The 14,596-nt window shown below is 39.8% G+C and overlaps 1 protein-coding gene and 1 long non-coding RNA gene across 2 annotated transcripts in view; one reads left to right on the top strand and one right to left on the bottom strand.

Moving 5' to 3' along the window:
• Positions 1 to 6,755, top strand: part of LOC118882708 — a 43,402-nt gene extending 36,647 nt beyond the window's left edge. Inside the window, exon 3 of the long non-coding RNA XR_005016834.1 lies at positions 6,527 to 6,755. This is a non-coding gene — a long non-coding RNA (uncharacterized LOC118882708). The remainder of the gene's footprint in view (positions 1 to 6,526) is intronic.
• PPA1 (inorganic pyrophosphatase 1) overlaps positions 1 to 13,799 on the bottom strand; it is a 36,519-nt gene extending 22,720 nt beyond the window's left edge. Inside the window, exons 1-3 of the mRNA XM_036828885.1 lie at positions 13,609 to 13,799; positions 11,173 to 11,231; positions 350 to 403 (exon numbers count right to left, since the gene is read on the bottom strand). Of these exons, the coding sequence (XP_036684780.1) occupies positions 350 to 403; positions 11,173 to 11,231; positions 13,609 to 13,672 (177 nt within the window). The 5' untranslated portion in view covers positions 13,673 to 13,799. The remainder of the gene's footprint in view (positions 1 to 349; positions 404 to 11,172; positions 11,232 to 13,608) is intronic.
• Between the last annotated feature and the right edge of the window lie 797 nt (positions 13,800 to 14,596).

Below are 14,596 nucleotides of genomic sequence, written 5' to 3'. Positions count from 1 at the left end.
GACAAAAATTCCAATAAAATCATTTATGGCTGGAGTGACTGAAGCAAGCCTGTTGACTACATGGAGGAGTCAACGATGGCATTAAAGGGAAGAAGACAGAAGAGAAAAAGGTAATTCTAGGCTTTGGGAATGCCGGAAAGAAAGTCTGTAGCATATTTGTAAATAGTAAATGGTTGAGTTTAGTCGGAGCACAGAGAGAAGACTGGCAGGCAATGGGAGATACAGCTGGAAAATAGATTGGGACTAAAAAGAGGACAACCTTGGACATTAGTTGTTTAACCCTTGAGCAAATCGGTGCAACTAGATCAAAACTAATATCCTACATCTGACTAGCAAAGGTGAAACATACCTCCATTTTTGCATTCGACCAGCGTGGTACTTCAACCACCATGTGGAACACATCCTGCAAAACACAGAGAAGGTGAGATGGTCACAGGAGTTCATTTATTCTATTACTTCATTGAGAATGCCCCAGTCCTTCCAAAGTTAAACTGCTCATTGTATCAAATCTTTGAAGTCACGGACTTTCAACAAAATGCATCAAAAAGTAAGGCAGACTGATGGATGAAGAGATAAAGCAAATACAGCAAAATAATTGTAGAATGAAATTAGTGGGTGTATGATTGTTCACTGTATTTTTCTTTAAAGTTTTTGTTTGTTTTAATAAACATAGTAAATTTTTCATAATAAAATGTTGAGAGGGTGGGGTGGAAAGAATGTTCCTATAAAGAACGGAAACAGTTTTAAACATAGCAGAACTTGTATCTCTGAGGAGGGCCATCTTCAAAGCAACTGTCTCCAAAGGCTATGCATATCCTCCAGTGACAGTGCATTTACTCAAAATGTTTTTGGAACTTCTATTTCGGAGGTGGTTTATAAGACAAACCCCAAATCAGAAAATTTATTTGTCATACTTTAGTTTTAGCCTCAAACGCAATCAATCAGCTTGATTACCCACATTATTCTCCCAATTAGGCTGTTTTTAAAAATCAGGTACTCCTCAAAAAGACAAGAAGTTTGATACTGAAGATAAAATATTATGTTCCAAAAATATTTTAACCAATAGCAGTTCTATTGTAATTAGTTTACAGCCTTAAATTGACTAATTGATATTGGATGACATATTAAAAAATTCTCAGATGCTTACTGCTTAAAAACCCAATTAATGAAAAATCACACTTTGTCATCTCCTTTGCACACCAGAGTCAAATACCAAGTTGAAATACATTTTGTAATTAAAACTGAGCTTTAAATAGTCAGAAAATTATTTTTGCCAAGGAATAAAACTAAGTTCAGTTTTTCAGTTTAAAACCCCTACAAAGGGCACACATGAAGCCAACTCTGCCATTACTTTTATAAAATGCATATTTTAAACAGTTGATTTAAAATGAAAATCACTTAGTTACACACTTGTTAGAATTACTTCTTTGCCACTTTGCATCAAAAAACAGGGACTGATAAGCTATTGAATACAAGGGAATAAGTCAAAGGTTTCCAGACAATAATTAGCTTGTTGCTATTTTAGCCAAGCAGAAAGCTCCACAGATTTGCATTCAAGAGGCTCAAACTTCTGTCACTTACTGAGGGAGACTATAGTATTCCATAGTTTCTGCTCCAAGCCTCCTGACATCTGCCTACTCCATACAACATAAAAACCACAATGAATGGAGACATTGTTTAAATCCAGGACTGAATAAACTGCTCTATCCCTGTAAAGTCATAACTGGGTGGTTTTAGAAAAAGTAACACATTGTTCATGGGTAGGAAACCTCAGACCCAATCTTCGATTACATTTCATTCTACTCACTGTAAGCGAGACCTGTGTCTATCTAGCACCACCACTACGCCTCAGGTGTTAAAATGAAAGATCTGCACGTCCACCAACAAGTCAGAACTTAAAAGGGTACAGCAGTAATACCCTAAAGGTCCACAAGATAGAGCTGTTACTACATGAAAGGTCACCTGAGAAGAGAAAACCAAGGAAACTGGCTAGATGTTTAAAAGAAAATATTACCAAATGAATAAACTGCCTCAAGAAAAAAAGTAGCAAATAAAGCTAAAGTCACTGATTCAAAGTTTGGAAACTATACTGAACACTTTAATGGAATTAAATGATAAATACATAGAGATCCTCAAAAACCACATTACCTAATATTACAAATCTACATAACTAATAGGAAAGCAGAAGAAAAGAAAGAGAAAGAGAAGGAGAAAGAACCAACATTACAGGAAAGAAAACATCTTTCAGGAAAAGACTCTACTGCAAACAGAAGAACTCCGAAAGCCTGAGGGTTTGGTACTTTTTAGAAATTAGCTGGGCCAAAAATAGCAAGGAGTATCCTGCAAGGAGCCTCAGAGACAATTCATTCATTTTTGCCAACATATATTTATTGAGCACCACTGTTTTGTGCCAGATACTAGCAGTGAACAGAATTAAAGCTCTTTTAACTCCCTAAGAGTTGGATTGCCAAACCAGGTCATTTCAGCTTGCAGGCCTCAGGCTGTAGCCTGGGGTCCACAAATCTAGGTGAGGGATTAGTCTGTAAAATGAATGTTTAGCATATTTTCAAGTGTATGTAGATACCGTAGTGATTACTGGATCTTTTTTAAAATTAATTAATTAATTAATTAATTAATTATTTTTGGCTGGTTGGGTCTTCGTTGCCGTGCACGGGCGTTCTCTAGTTGTGGCGAGTGGGGGCTACTCTTCATTGCGGTGCGCGGGCTTCTCATGGCGGTGGCTTCTCTTGTTGCGGAGCACGGGCTCTAGAGTGCAAGCTCATTAGTTGTGGCACACGGGCTTAGTTGCTCCGCAGCATGTGGGATCTTCCCAGACCAGGGATTGAACCCATGTCCCCTGCATTGGCAGGCAGATTCTTAACCACTGTGCCACCGGGGAAGTCCCTGTATTTTTTTTAAAGCAATGAATGTGTAGTAATTTTGTCACTACTTTCCCCATCAATCATTATCAAAACAGAGAGTTTTTTTTATTATTTTGATATTAAAAAGGGCGGATGTTCTTATTCTTTAGAAGGAACTACTAGTAAAGGACAGTTTATTTCTCCTAGACACCATGGCTACAATTGAGGGAGTTGCCACTAGGTACACAATGATACTTAGGATTTTCAGGGCAACTGACATGAGAATTTCAACCAATCACTCCATTGCTACTAGAAAAAAAAACACCTTTACTGTTAAAACATTATGCATTCTATTTGGAACTCTTGTGCACTGTTGGTAGGAATGTAAAATGGTATAGCCACTGTGGAAAACAGTATGGTGGTTCCTCAAAAAATTAAAAATAGAATTACCATATGATCCAGCAATTCCACTTCTGGGTATATACCCCCCAAAATTGAAAGCTGGGTCTTGAAGAGATATCTGTACACCCATGTTCATGGCAGCATTATTCAAAATAGCTAAAATGCAGAAGCAACCCAAGTGTCCATCAAAGGATGAATGGATAAGCAAAATGTGGTATGTACATACAATGGAATATTATTCAGCCTTAAAAAGGAAATGCTGACATGTGGTACAACATGGATGAACCTTGAGGACATTATGCTAAGTGAAATAAGCCAGTCACAAAAAAGACAAATGACTATATGATTCCACTTACATGAGGTATCTAGAGAAGTCGAATTCATAGCGACAGAAAGCAGAATGGTGGTTGCCAGGGGATTGGGGAATTAATGTTTAATGCATATGGAATGTAAGTTTTGCAAGATGAAAGGAGTTCTGGAGATGAAGGAGGGTGATGGTTGCACAACAATATGAATGTACTTAATACCTCCAAACTGCATACTTTAAAATAGTTAGGACGGTAGATTTTATGCTTTATGTATTTTACATTAAAAAACTGGAAAAAATTATGCATTCTAATATTTCCAATGTTTATGGCATTTAAAAGAATGAGACAAGATTTTAGGAAATTTAGTACTACCTAGTTAAAAATTCATGCCTTCTTTCTCTAATCCTAACTGGTTTAAACTATTACTTAGCTCAGTCCTGGATTTAGTGTCTTATTATTCCCATTGTTAGGACTTCTCAGAACTGTTCTCCACTTCTACTATGCTCTGGATTCTCAATCCCTGCTCTGGCACCAAGCTTTCAGCTCCCTGTTTACAGTTTCAGAGAAAGGAAGGAAGACGTTGGTATCCCTAGTAGGATGATGCTGACAAGGCTGCAGGAGGCAGGGGAAAGGCAAAGCGTAGCTCTAAGCTCTGACTTCCAAAGTCAGAGACACAGCAATCAGTCTGACTTCCCAGATTTACAGTCATTTCAACAGGAAGACAAGAATGTTAATGTTATAGATGTCCAGATTCTAAGGAGATTAGAAACTTAAGTCTAAATCATAGCATTCCGTTAATCAAAAAGATTTAAAATAAAATTGTTTTACCGATAGAAGAAATATAACCTATATCTTGATCGGGCTTTTAACTTCATTGATGAAACAGGAGTATCACAGTAGTACAGTGATCATAGGTCTCATCTCCAAACTGGTTAGTTTTCTTGTGGATCAAGTCAGTAGTCTGACAAGTCATTTACTAATGAATAGGCTATGGCTACTTGGTAGGCTATTATTTCTAATATCATTAAGTACATATACAGGGAACATACTCTTAATTACATCCCATCTCTGAATCTTAGTAGTAAAGTTAAATGTGTCTTTATTGGGAGACTTATGAACACCTCATGACTTATGATCTTTTCCCAACACTGGATCTGAAGCCTAGTGAACATGACCTACTGTATTGCAAAACTGCATAAGTGACTAAATTAGCATTTAAGTTGACTCTTCATGTGTTTCTCTAGATAACTTCAGAAACCAAGTAAAATAAATACCAGACTTACGAAGAAATACAAAATCATCCTGATTTCACCATCCTTTTATTTTTCCGTTTTGCAATAAAATTTGGAGAAAAACAACGGTGGTAGAGAGGATTTTCTTCTAAATTTATCTAGAGATTGGATATAAAGCAAGAGGCTAATAGAAAACAAGGGCAGCTTGCCCTTTTTTTTTTATCTCTAGAGTATTTTTGGAGAATAAAATTCCTATCAGAAGAGCTCATGTAGTTAGTAAGGAAACGCTCTACTCCCGTAAAGGTGCTTTTGTAAAGGTTTAGCAGATTTCATCATTTCCAAGAGTATTTTTATCCTATTAAGTGCTCACCAAGTAACACTTGGTTTTAAGTTTTGGCTTCAAAGCCAGTTCTGTGATTACAGGACATATTCTAAGTTGTTAAAAGTAAATGGGTTCCTCCTGTGCAGTGTCAATGGGATTGTAAATTGGTGCACCATTATGGAAAACAGCATGGTAGTTCCTCAAAACACAAAATAAGAACTACCATATGATCCAGCAATCCCACTTCTGGGTATTTATCCAAAAGAAATTAAATCAGAATCTCAAAGAAATATCTGCACTGCCATGTTCACTGCAGCATTATTCACAGTAGCCAAGATACGGAAACAACCTAAGTGTCCATCACTGGATGAGTGGATAAAGAAGACGTGATACATACATACACACACACAGGTACGCACAAACACAATGGAATATTCAGCCTTTTAAAAAAAGATAAAAGGAAACCCTGCCATTTGTGACAACACGGATGAATGTGGAGGATATTATGCTAAGTGAAATAAGTCAGACAGAGAAAGACAAATACTACATAATCTCACTTGTATGTGGAATCTAAAACAGTTGAACTTATAGAAACAGAAAGTAGAAAAATGGTTGCCAAAGGCTGGAGGAGTGGGAGAAATGGGGGCATGTTGATCAAAGGGTACAAACTTTCAGTTATAAGTGATAAGTTCTGGAAACCTAATGTACAGTATGGCTCTATGAAAGTTGCTAAGAGAGTAGATCTTAAGTGTTCTCACCATACACACAAGCAAAATAAATATGTGAGGTGACAGAGGTTAACTAACGTGATTAGTGGGATCATTTCACAATGTGTACATATATCACAACATCACACTGAACACCTTAAATACAATGACTATTTGTCAATCATACCTTAATAAAGCTGAAAAATAAATTTTTAAAAAAATTTTAAAGAAAAAATAAATGGGCTCCTGACTTCTTTCAGTGAGAAGTGACAAATGTCTATTGGAGAAGCTGACACAGAAGAAATATGATGACCGAAGTTCACACTGTGTGCTTCTTATTCATTTAGAATTATAACTTCACAAAGGAAAACATGATTTATACCAACCCCCCAAAAAATTGCTCAACAAATTGTTGAGCAGGGGAGATAGTTAAAAAACAAACACCTTTCAGTAATGCTCATTTGTTTTCCAATCACACAGATGTTCTACTCATAGCAGTTTCAACAAACTATTGTATTTGGTAACGCACACTGTCATATGCCACATACACAGAAAGTAATCAAACTTAATTTACACGTCATAACTAAGAATAAGCTCCTATTTTTTCCCCTCAGATGAGCTTTAAGATGACTCAATTTTGAAAACAGATATTCTAACCATAATCTGTTTACTTTCTTATCTTTATAAAATCAAGCAAGAGTCTGCATTTCCAGCTGTCAACATCTTCTATGATCTGCAATGACTAAGAATTTTCACCATAGAACCTTTTCCAAGAAAAATGCACATTTACACCAAATTGCAATTTCAGAGAGAACTCAGAACCTCAGAAACCCATCGATGAGTATTCCAGGGTCTCGGGGCCACCAAGAATTCCTGGACTAGAAGACTTTATAGCTTTCCCGAATGAAGGAAGTTCTTACTCATTTCCCTTGAATTCTAAGCGTTAAAAAAAAAAAAAAAAAAATTATAAGCAAGCCTTTTTTTTCTGCTTTTTTTCTTTGTAAATATCAAAGAGATAGTTACTGTAGAAAATTTGGAAAATATCAAAAAGCACAAAGTAAAATCCACCACCCTTTATCGCTCGAGGCAGTGTGGCTCAGTGGCTAACACCACAGGTTCTGAACCAGAATGCCTGGGTCTGAATCCTGCCACTACCGCTTATGAATTCTAGTTGGTAATCCTGGACAATTAAGTTACTGAAAGAACCCAGCTCACAGATTGGAATGATGGCTAAAGGAGAAAATCCACATAAGGGCTTTAGCATAGTGCTAAATGTAATCTAAAACACCCACGAAGACCAACAGTGCTCAGAGGTAAAGCAACTTGCTCAATATGGCAAAGCCAGTTAGTGGTAAAACCAGGACTAAAACCAAGGTTTCTTACTCCCGGTTCAGTGATCTTTACTCTACACAATAGAGCTCTGAAAGGCTTCAGACACAGCCAGTCTTGTGGTTAACATCATCATCCTATTGTGGGGTGTTTTTTTTTTTTTTGGTTTTTGTATACTGAGACTTTATAAGCCAGGCATTGTGACTGCACATTACATGCATATTTAATCAACACAACTTTTTTTTTAGTCAAAGCTATCCAAAAAACTTTTGCCTTTTTACTTATTTTTTGATTGAAGTATAATTGACTTAAAATATTATACAAGTTTCAGCTGTACCACATGGTGATTTGATATTTCTATACATTACAGAATCATCACTACAGTAAGTCTAGTTACCATCTGTCACCATATGAAGTTACTACAATATTGACTATATTCCCCACGCTGTACACTACATCCCCATGACTTATTTTATAACTGGAAGATTTACCTCTTAATCTCCCACACCTATTTCCCTCATCCCCACCTCTGGCAACCACCTCTGGCAACCACCAGTTTGTTCTCTTTACGTATGAGTCTGTTTCTGTTTTGTTAAGTTTGTTTTACAACTTTATCTTTTTGACAAAATTGTTAAACCACAGATATTATGGTTAGAATATCTGTTTTCAAAATTTAGTCACCGTAAAGCTCATCTGAGGGGAAAAAATAGGAGTTTATTCTTAGTTATGACATGCCAATTAAGTTTGTTATCAGTTTTCATCTATGCTGCCAGTTCTAACTTTGGTGTGGAAAACATAAAACAAAACCCCAACCATTCTATATACATATAAAGTTGGAGAAAACCAACAGTATTTAAGTGATTAATTTGGTGACATTTTTTTAAGTTCCATTTATAGAACTGTCTACAAAAAGAAATAGAAAATTCAAAACAAAGCAAACCCTGTTGGGAAGTGAGTACTGCTGACCCTTGAACAACACAGGTATGAACTGTGTGGGTCCACTTATACATGGATTTTTTTCAATAGTAAATACTACAGAACTACATGATCTGTCGGTTGAATCTCCAGATATGGAGTAATCTCAGATACAGGAGGCCAACTATAAATTATACGCTAGTCAGGGCCCCTAACCCCCGCATTGTTCAAGATTCAGCCATAATTTAAAAAGCATCTACTTGGGTGGCATATCTCCTCTAAAAGTTTCAGGTACAGTAAGATAGTATCTTTAAAAATTTAAGAAGGATACACAACTGCAAAAGATATCCTATTCAGTTTCTGAGGCACCCACCTATTTGACTAGTAGCTTGACTTTTTTTTTATAGGAGAAAAGTTCCATATTTATATATTCCCCCAACAGTCAGCTGAAAAACATTACAGAAGCCTATATTGTTAGAACTAGTATTTAACATGGAAGTTTAAGATATAGAATAGAAAATACTAAACTTCTAAAATTAGAACATCAAGTCATGATACTTGAGTACTCTAAGATTTAGATAAAGCTTTTAATCTACCCAGTGTTTCACACTGTTTATGCTCATTATGTTCTGGATTCTTAAATTTTCTGTTATCTCAGAAGTTTTATGTCAGAAGACACTTTGAGCTACAGGTGTTTTTATATTTGATTCCAAAATAGATCCAAAGAAAAGAACAGCCCTATAATATATATACATCCAGTGAGTCCTTGCCTTTGCCTTCTTTCACCCAGTGGATTTGGAAATAACCCAAGTAGGGTATCTGAGTCACAAGGATTTCCAGAACTGGCTGGATGGATTACCTAATAACATATATACTAAATCAAATGCTGTCCACGTTGAAAGGTTCTGATGTGGAGTAGAATATAAGCCTTTGGGCATTTTTTCCTTATAGAGCTGAGTTGTGTTAAAGGCACATTCCCTCATTATCACCCCTCAAATGACTGACCATATTAGGGATAAAGTCGATGGCTACCCACACAAAAATGTATTTACATAAACTTAATCACATTGAAATTTCTTTTTTTCAAAAACCATACTCTTCTGTAACCAACGGAATTAATCAGATCTTTTATTTAGGCTAGAATCCAAAATAGGTTATGTGTACCACACCCTTATTTGTGCTTTGTATAAACTAAACTTCCTTAAAAACAAAACAAAAAGAACTCTTTCCTGCCTCTGAGGCAGGAATCTGAAGTGCTGAAGTTCACTGAGGTCTGGACCACTGGTGAAATCCAGAGTCATTGCAAGAGCTTGTACTTTTGAGCCAGCCCAATGTGGTACAAAGGGCAGATTCTTCATTTGAGTAATCCCAGATTACAGATACAACCAGTCCTGTAAAAGACTCCAAGGAGTTGCAGAGTAACCTGAGTGAAGATGTTTTACACGACACCAAAATGTAGTCTCAGCTCCCTATTTTGGGGTAACTTGCAGCAGCAACAAGATTAGGCACCATAACTGCTATGATTCTTCTGGTCCTTGGCTAGAATATTGTCCAATAACTTAAGGCTATGGTCTGAATGTTTGTGTCCCTCCAAAACTCATATGTTGGAATCCTAACCCTCAAAGGTGATGGTATAGTAGGTGGGACTTTTAGGAAATGCTTAAGACATGAGGGTAGAACCCTCATAAATGGGATGAGTGCCTTATAAAAGAGGCTCCAGGGAGATCCCTAGCCCCTTCCACCACATAAGGAAACAGCTAGAAGTCTGCGACCAGAAGAGGGCCCTTACCCAACCATGCTGGCACCCTGATCTCAGAGTTACAGCCTCCAGAACTGTAAGCAATAAATTTCTGCTGTTTATAAGCTACCCAGTCTACAGTATTTTGTTATAGCAGCCCAAACAGGCTAAGACACTTATGAATGCAAAGAAACCCAGCTACAGGTCAAGAAAATGTTTCCCTTCCTTAGTACAGCTGTATGCCAAGGTACCATCAGTAAACTTAGGGTCATCATTTTATACCTCTTCATTATTCAAAATGGTCTGAGATGTTACTGCAAAGTACTTTGATATACATACTGATTATACAACAGCTAATTTAAGCCAACCAAATGATGCCAATTCAAGAGGAAGGAAGGATTCTGCAGTTCTTGTCAACTCCCAGGGAATCAGATGTAACAAATTAAAAGTTTCTGAATAAATACAGCTTTGAGAATCCCACAGGACAACACATGCCAATTAGTGGTCCCTCCTGTAACTGTGGCACATAACTGCCCTCGGGCTGTTTGCTCCACTGTCTCCAGCTAGAGCCCAGCTCAGGCAGGCTGCTCAGAAGCAACATTCAGGTTAGATTTTCTGCCAGTGTCCAAGTGTCAGTGCAGAACTGTAGCAATCTTCCTGGTAGAAGTACATGAATTTATCTATTTCTGATAGTCAAGCACAGAAAAAAAGTAAGACTCAGCACACACAAGGATAAGATTTCATCTTTATTATTCTAGACATGCGCTGGAATGTGATATTCACATGTATTATGTATTGACATCTAGCTAAGGAAGATCAATAACCTATGAAGCTTTTACGACTCAAAAAGATTTGCACTCAGTGTGGATCCTTCCTGGTTGAATGAAAAAAAATTTTAAGGTATAAAAAAGAATCAGACATTTGTCCTTGTGTCAGTTCCTAAATATAGCACAAACTTCTCTTATTGGGAGGGAGGCTGAAAGAAGCAATGGCTTTTTAAAAAAATAACTATTTAAATTTGCACCAACAATGCATGATCTTTGTAAAAAAAATATAGGAAATATAAAAAGGCAAAAATGAAAATAAAAACAAAAAGAGTTACCAGCAATTCTGGTGATTTTTTTTAACCAAGGCAGCTTTAAAACATTTGTTTCTGTTCCTCTACTCCTTCTCCAAATTATAGTTGCTTCTTCTAACCAAATAATCTGGATTTAAGACTGTCTCCTTATTTAGTCAATGCACCTTTAACTCACAGCACAATGAGGCATTTTAAGCACTTGTTAAGACATATAAGAAAATCCGTATGTGGAACTAACTGATCTGAGCAATGAGACTACGGTCAGAGAAGGATGTCTTACCTTATCTGCATAAATTGGAATATCATGAAATGGAGATATATATTGTCCTTTTTCATTTTCTGCAAAATTAATTAGAAAAAGTTATTGCTTCTATTGGTTAATTATATTTCCAGATGCATGAAGTACACATTTTTTAAGACTTTTTTTTTTAAGAGAATTTTTAGGCTTACAATAAAATTCAGAAGGTACCAAGATTTCCCACATACCCTCTTTCCTCCCATTATCAACACCACTCACCAGATTTTATTCCCACCCCAGAAAAACTGGCTATATACTTCACCTTCCTGACTGCTCCAAGATCAGGTTAGGTTTTCATCCTACATGTTCCTTAGGGGTCTAAAAGGTACTAACCTCTATGGTGAGGGTGGAGACTGCCTTACAAGCCTTTGTATCACAGAGCCTAGCAGTGCCTGGTATACAAAAGGCAACCAAATTGTTTGATTTTATACCGGTTAACAGTTAACAGAGCTAATGAAATACTTGGGCTCTGGGAGAAGGCAGGGGACCAATTTGCCAAATTATAAACCATGTTGCTTTAAGTGGTATTCCAGGGAGACAGAGCCATCTTATATTAGGATTTTTCTTAAGGATAATCTAGCTGTAACAGCACTTTCACAGGTAATTTCTGTATTCTAGAGACCTAACTACCATATCCAAAAAGTAATTTTAAAACTTCCTTACTATTCTTTAGGAAACCTTAAGGGTCAGTCCACATTGCATCCCTTCACGATTAAAAATCAAAGTGGAGGGAATTCCCTGGGAGTCCAGTGGTTAGGACTCTGTGCTCTCACGGTGAAAGGGCCGGGTTCGATTCCTGGTTGGGGAACTAAGATCCTGCACGCCGCATGGCGTGGCCAAAAAAAAAAAAGACAAAAAAACTCAAAGTGGAATAGGCAAAATTGATCTGTGACCATCCCCAATGGCACACTGGTCCCTTCAGTGTCAATAGTGACTTGCGATCCAACCCACTATCAGTTTTAAAGAGATTGGCAAATGTAACATTATAGAGGTAAAAATCTTCTCCTATTAAGGAAGGATATTAAGAAATCTATGATTTTTAAATTAAAATTATATAGTACTCACTACCAATACATAATCTAAGTAAAAACTGTATTTGTTCTGCAAATATAGCTTGAAAACAATTACCCTAATCATCCCCCCCACCTACAAACTAGAGGGTCACCTCTCTAAATCCCTCCTACAGAGAAATTCTGGAGCCAACACTAACTCCAGAAAAACAGTTCAGGGAACTATTTGTCAAAAGTTCCTGCACTGCCCTTGCTGCTGAATTCTGAAATTAAATAAAATGGGTGGGGGAGGTCCCACACGTCACTGGATTTTAAATGGCAATCTAAACTTTAGTTGTGTAACTTTATAGTTCACTTTCCTTTTCCTCTCACACCAGCCTATTTTTTGCTAGGAGCTTTGTCCTTTCAGTATTACCATTCATCCCCTCCTGCTCTCTCTTTACTGCCCTTCATACACCAGAACTCATAGAATTCAAGGCACCTGCCCATTTCCTTGGGAACAAAATTGTAAAGAAGTTAAAATAGAAACGCCTCCGTTATCTCTAATAATCTTTTGGGGGCGGGGGGCGGGGAGGTGGTAAGAGGATAAAGATAAACCCGAGGTAGCTTTCCCCCATCTACAAGGCTAAAGGTGGTGCACCAAGGAAAGCGGAGCCTGCGGCCTCCTCGGCTCTAAACGCAGACTTAGGGGAGGTACCCCTTAGACGCGATCCGCTGCACAGGGGCCAAAATTTGGCACTTTCTTATTCATGCTTCCCAGATTGACGTCACCTGTTTAACTGGAGAGGAACAGATTTCTGTTTCACAAGGCGTTTTCCCAGCATCAGTGCTACTGGAAAGCACGCGTCAGGGAGGCAGGAGCGCTACTGGGGCCCCAGAGGGATGGGTCCAGTCCTCCACTGATCGCTCCAGATCTGGGCCTCAGTTTCCCCGTCTGTCGGACGAGGGCCTGGACTTGACCCCGCGACGTGCCCACAATCTGAGCTATAGTGGAGGAATTAAGGTCTTAGGGAGTCACCACCATCACCTCCTCCCCCTCGCCACGCCGTTCCTCCAAACTGAATAATCCTCTTACGGGGATTAGTTTACCCCCAGACACCTTTTCTAGGGTGACTCAGTGGTTTCCTTTTCCCAAGCCGGACACCTGCAAAACTAGCCTGGCCCAGGTTCAGGTCCAATCGAGCATGTGAAAGAGGAACGCCGACCCACGCCGTCCTGGCCGCGAGCGGGACGTGTGAAATGAGAGGGCCAGGCCCGCCCAGGCCCCCGGGACCGGCCCGAGGAGCCCGGCCGGCGCCCGGGACAAGGTGCTGAGCGCGGGCCGCAGCCGCCGGGGCGGGAGGGGAGGCGAGGCCCAGGAATGAATGGGCGGGCGGGCAGGGAGGGACCGCGGGCCTCCGACACTCACTGAGGAAGACTCGGTACTCGAGGGTGAAGGGCGCGGCGCGCTCCTCGCTGCTGAAGCCGCTCATGATGCCGGAGACCAGCCGCCGCTGCCGCCGCTGCTACAAAGCCACTAGCCAGCACGCGACGCCAACTGACAAGGAGTAAGCTCTGCGCCTGCGCACTGCGGTGACTAGACCGGCCAGCAGGGCGGGGAGCAGCCTTTAACGCTGCTGGCGCTCACGAGCCCACCCCGCGCGCAGGCGCACTCCGTAGGGCCCGCGAGTCTCAGCGCCCCAGCCCCGCCCCCTCGGGCCGCGCCTCCGCGAACCTCCCCTCAGCTCCCAGGCTGGGCCACGTGGCTGGCGGCCGGCTCTGGCTGAGTGATCCGTCTGGGCTGGCGGGCTTTGGGGCTCTGACGGAGGTGGGTAACACGTTCTCAGCTTCGACCGGCTAAGAATTGACCGTCGACCTTTCGCCTCTCACGCACACTGGGAATTCACCTTTGCCTCACACACCCTTCTCCGCAGAGTAATTCCTTATCTCAAAAGACGTTTAGGAGTCGGCTGCTTTACCTGGCAATCCCTGCCAAGCAGTCTTAAAGGTGAGCGGTTTTCTGATCCGTTTAAGCAAAGTTAAGACATATTACTGACACCTGTAATGGCTACCGGCTAGGTAGCAGCTCCCACTTTCTAGTGTATGACATCGAGCAAATTGCTGTTAACCTCTGTGACTCAGTTTCTCACCTGGGAAATGGAGATGTTAATAGTAACGATTTCAAGGGTTGCTGGGATGATGAACTGAGCTGATACACGTCAAGAGCTGGAGGAAGAGCCTGGCTTGTTGTAAGCACTCGGGAAGTGTAAATTGTTATTCCCACTCTCCCCAGTGGAGGATTCAGTCTGCTCCCCCGGCTTGCCCAACCCTCCCCACGTCCCCTAGGACTTAAGATGGAAGCATTGGGAAAGTCCAGGCGTGAGCTCAGAGTCCCCTGAGGACATTTCCTCAGGTGC

The sequence above is a fragment of the Balaenoptera musculus genome, chromosome 16, assembly GCF_009873245.2.
Source record: "Balaenoptera musculus isolate JJ_BM4_2016_0621 chromosome 16, mBalMus1.pri.v3, whole genome shotgun sequence".
Taxonomy (NCBI): Eukaryota; Metazoa; Chordata; class Mammalia; order Artiodactyla; family Balaenopteridae; genus Balaenoptera; species Balaenoptera musculus.
Note: the sequence above shows the minus strand (reverse complement) of the source record. Positions and strands in the feature narration are given on the sequence as shown.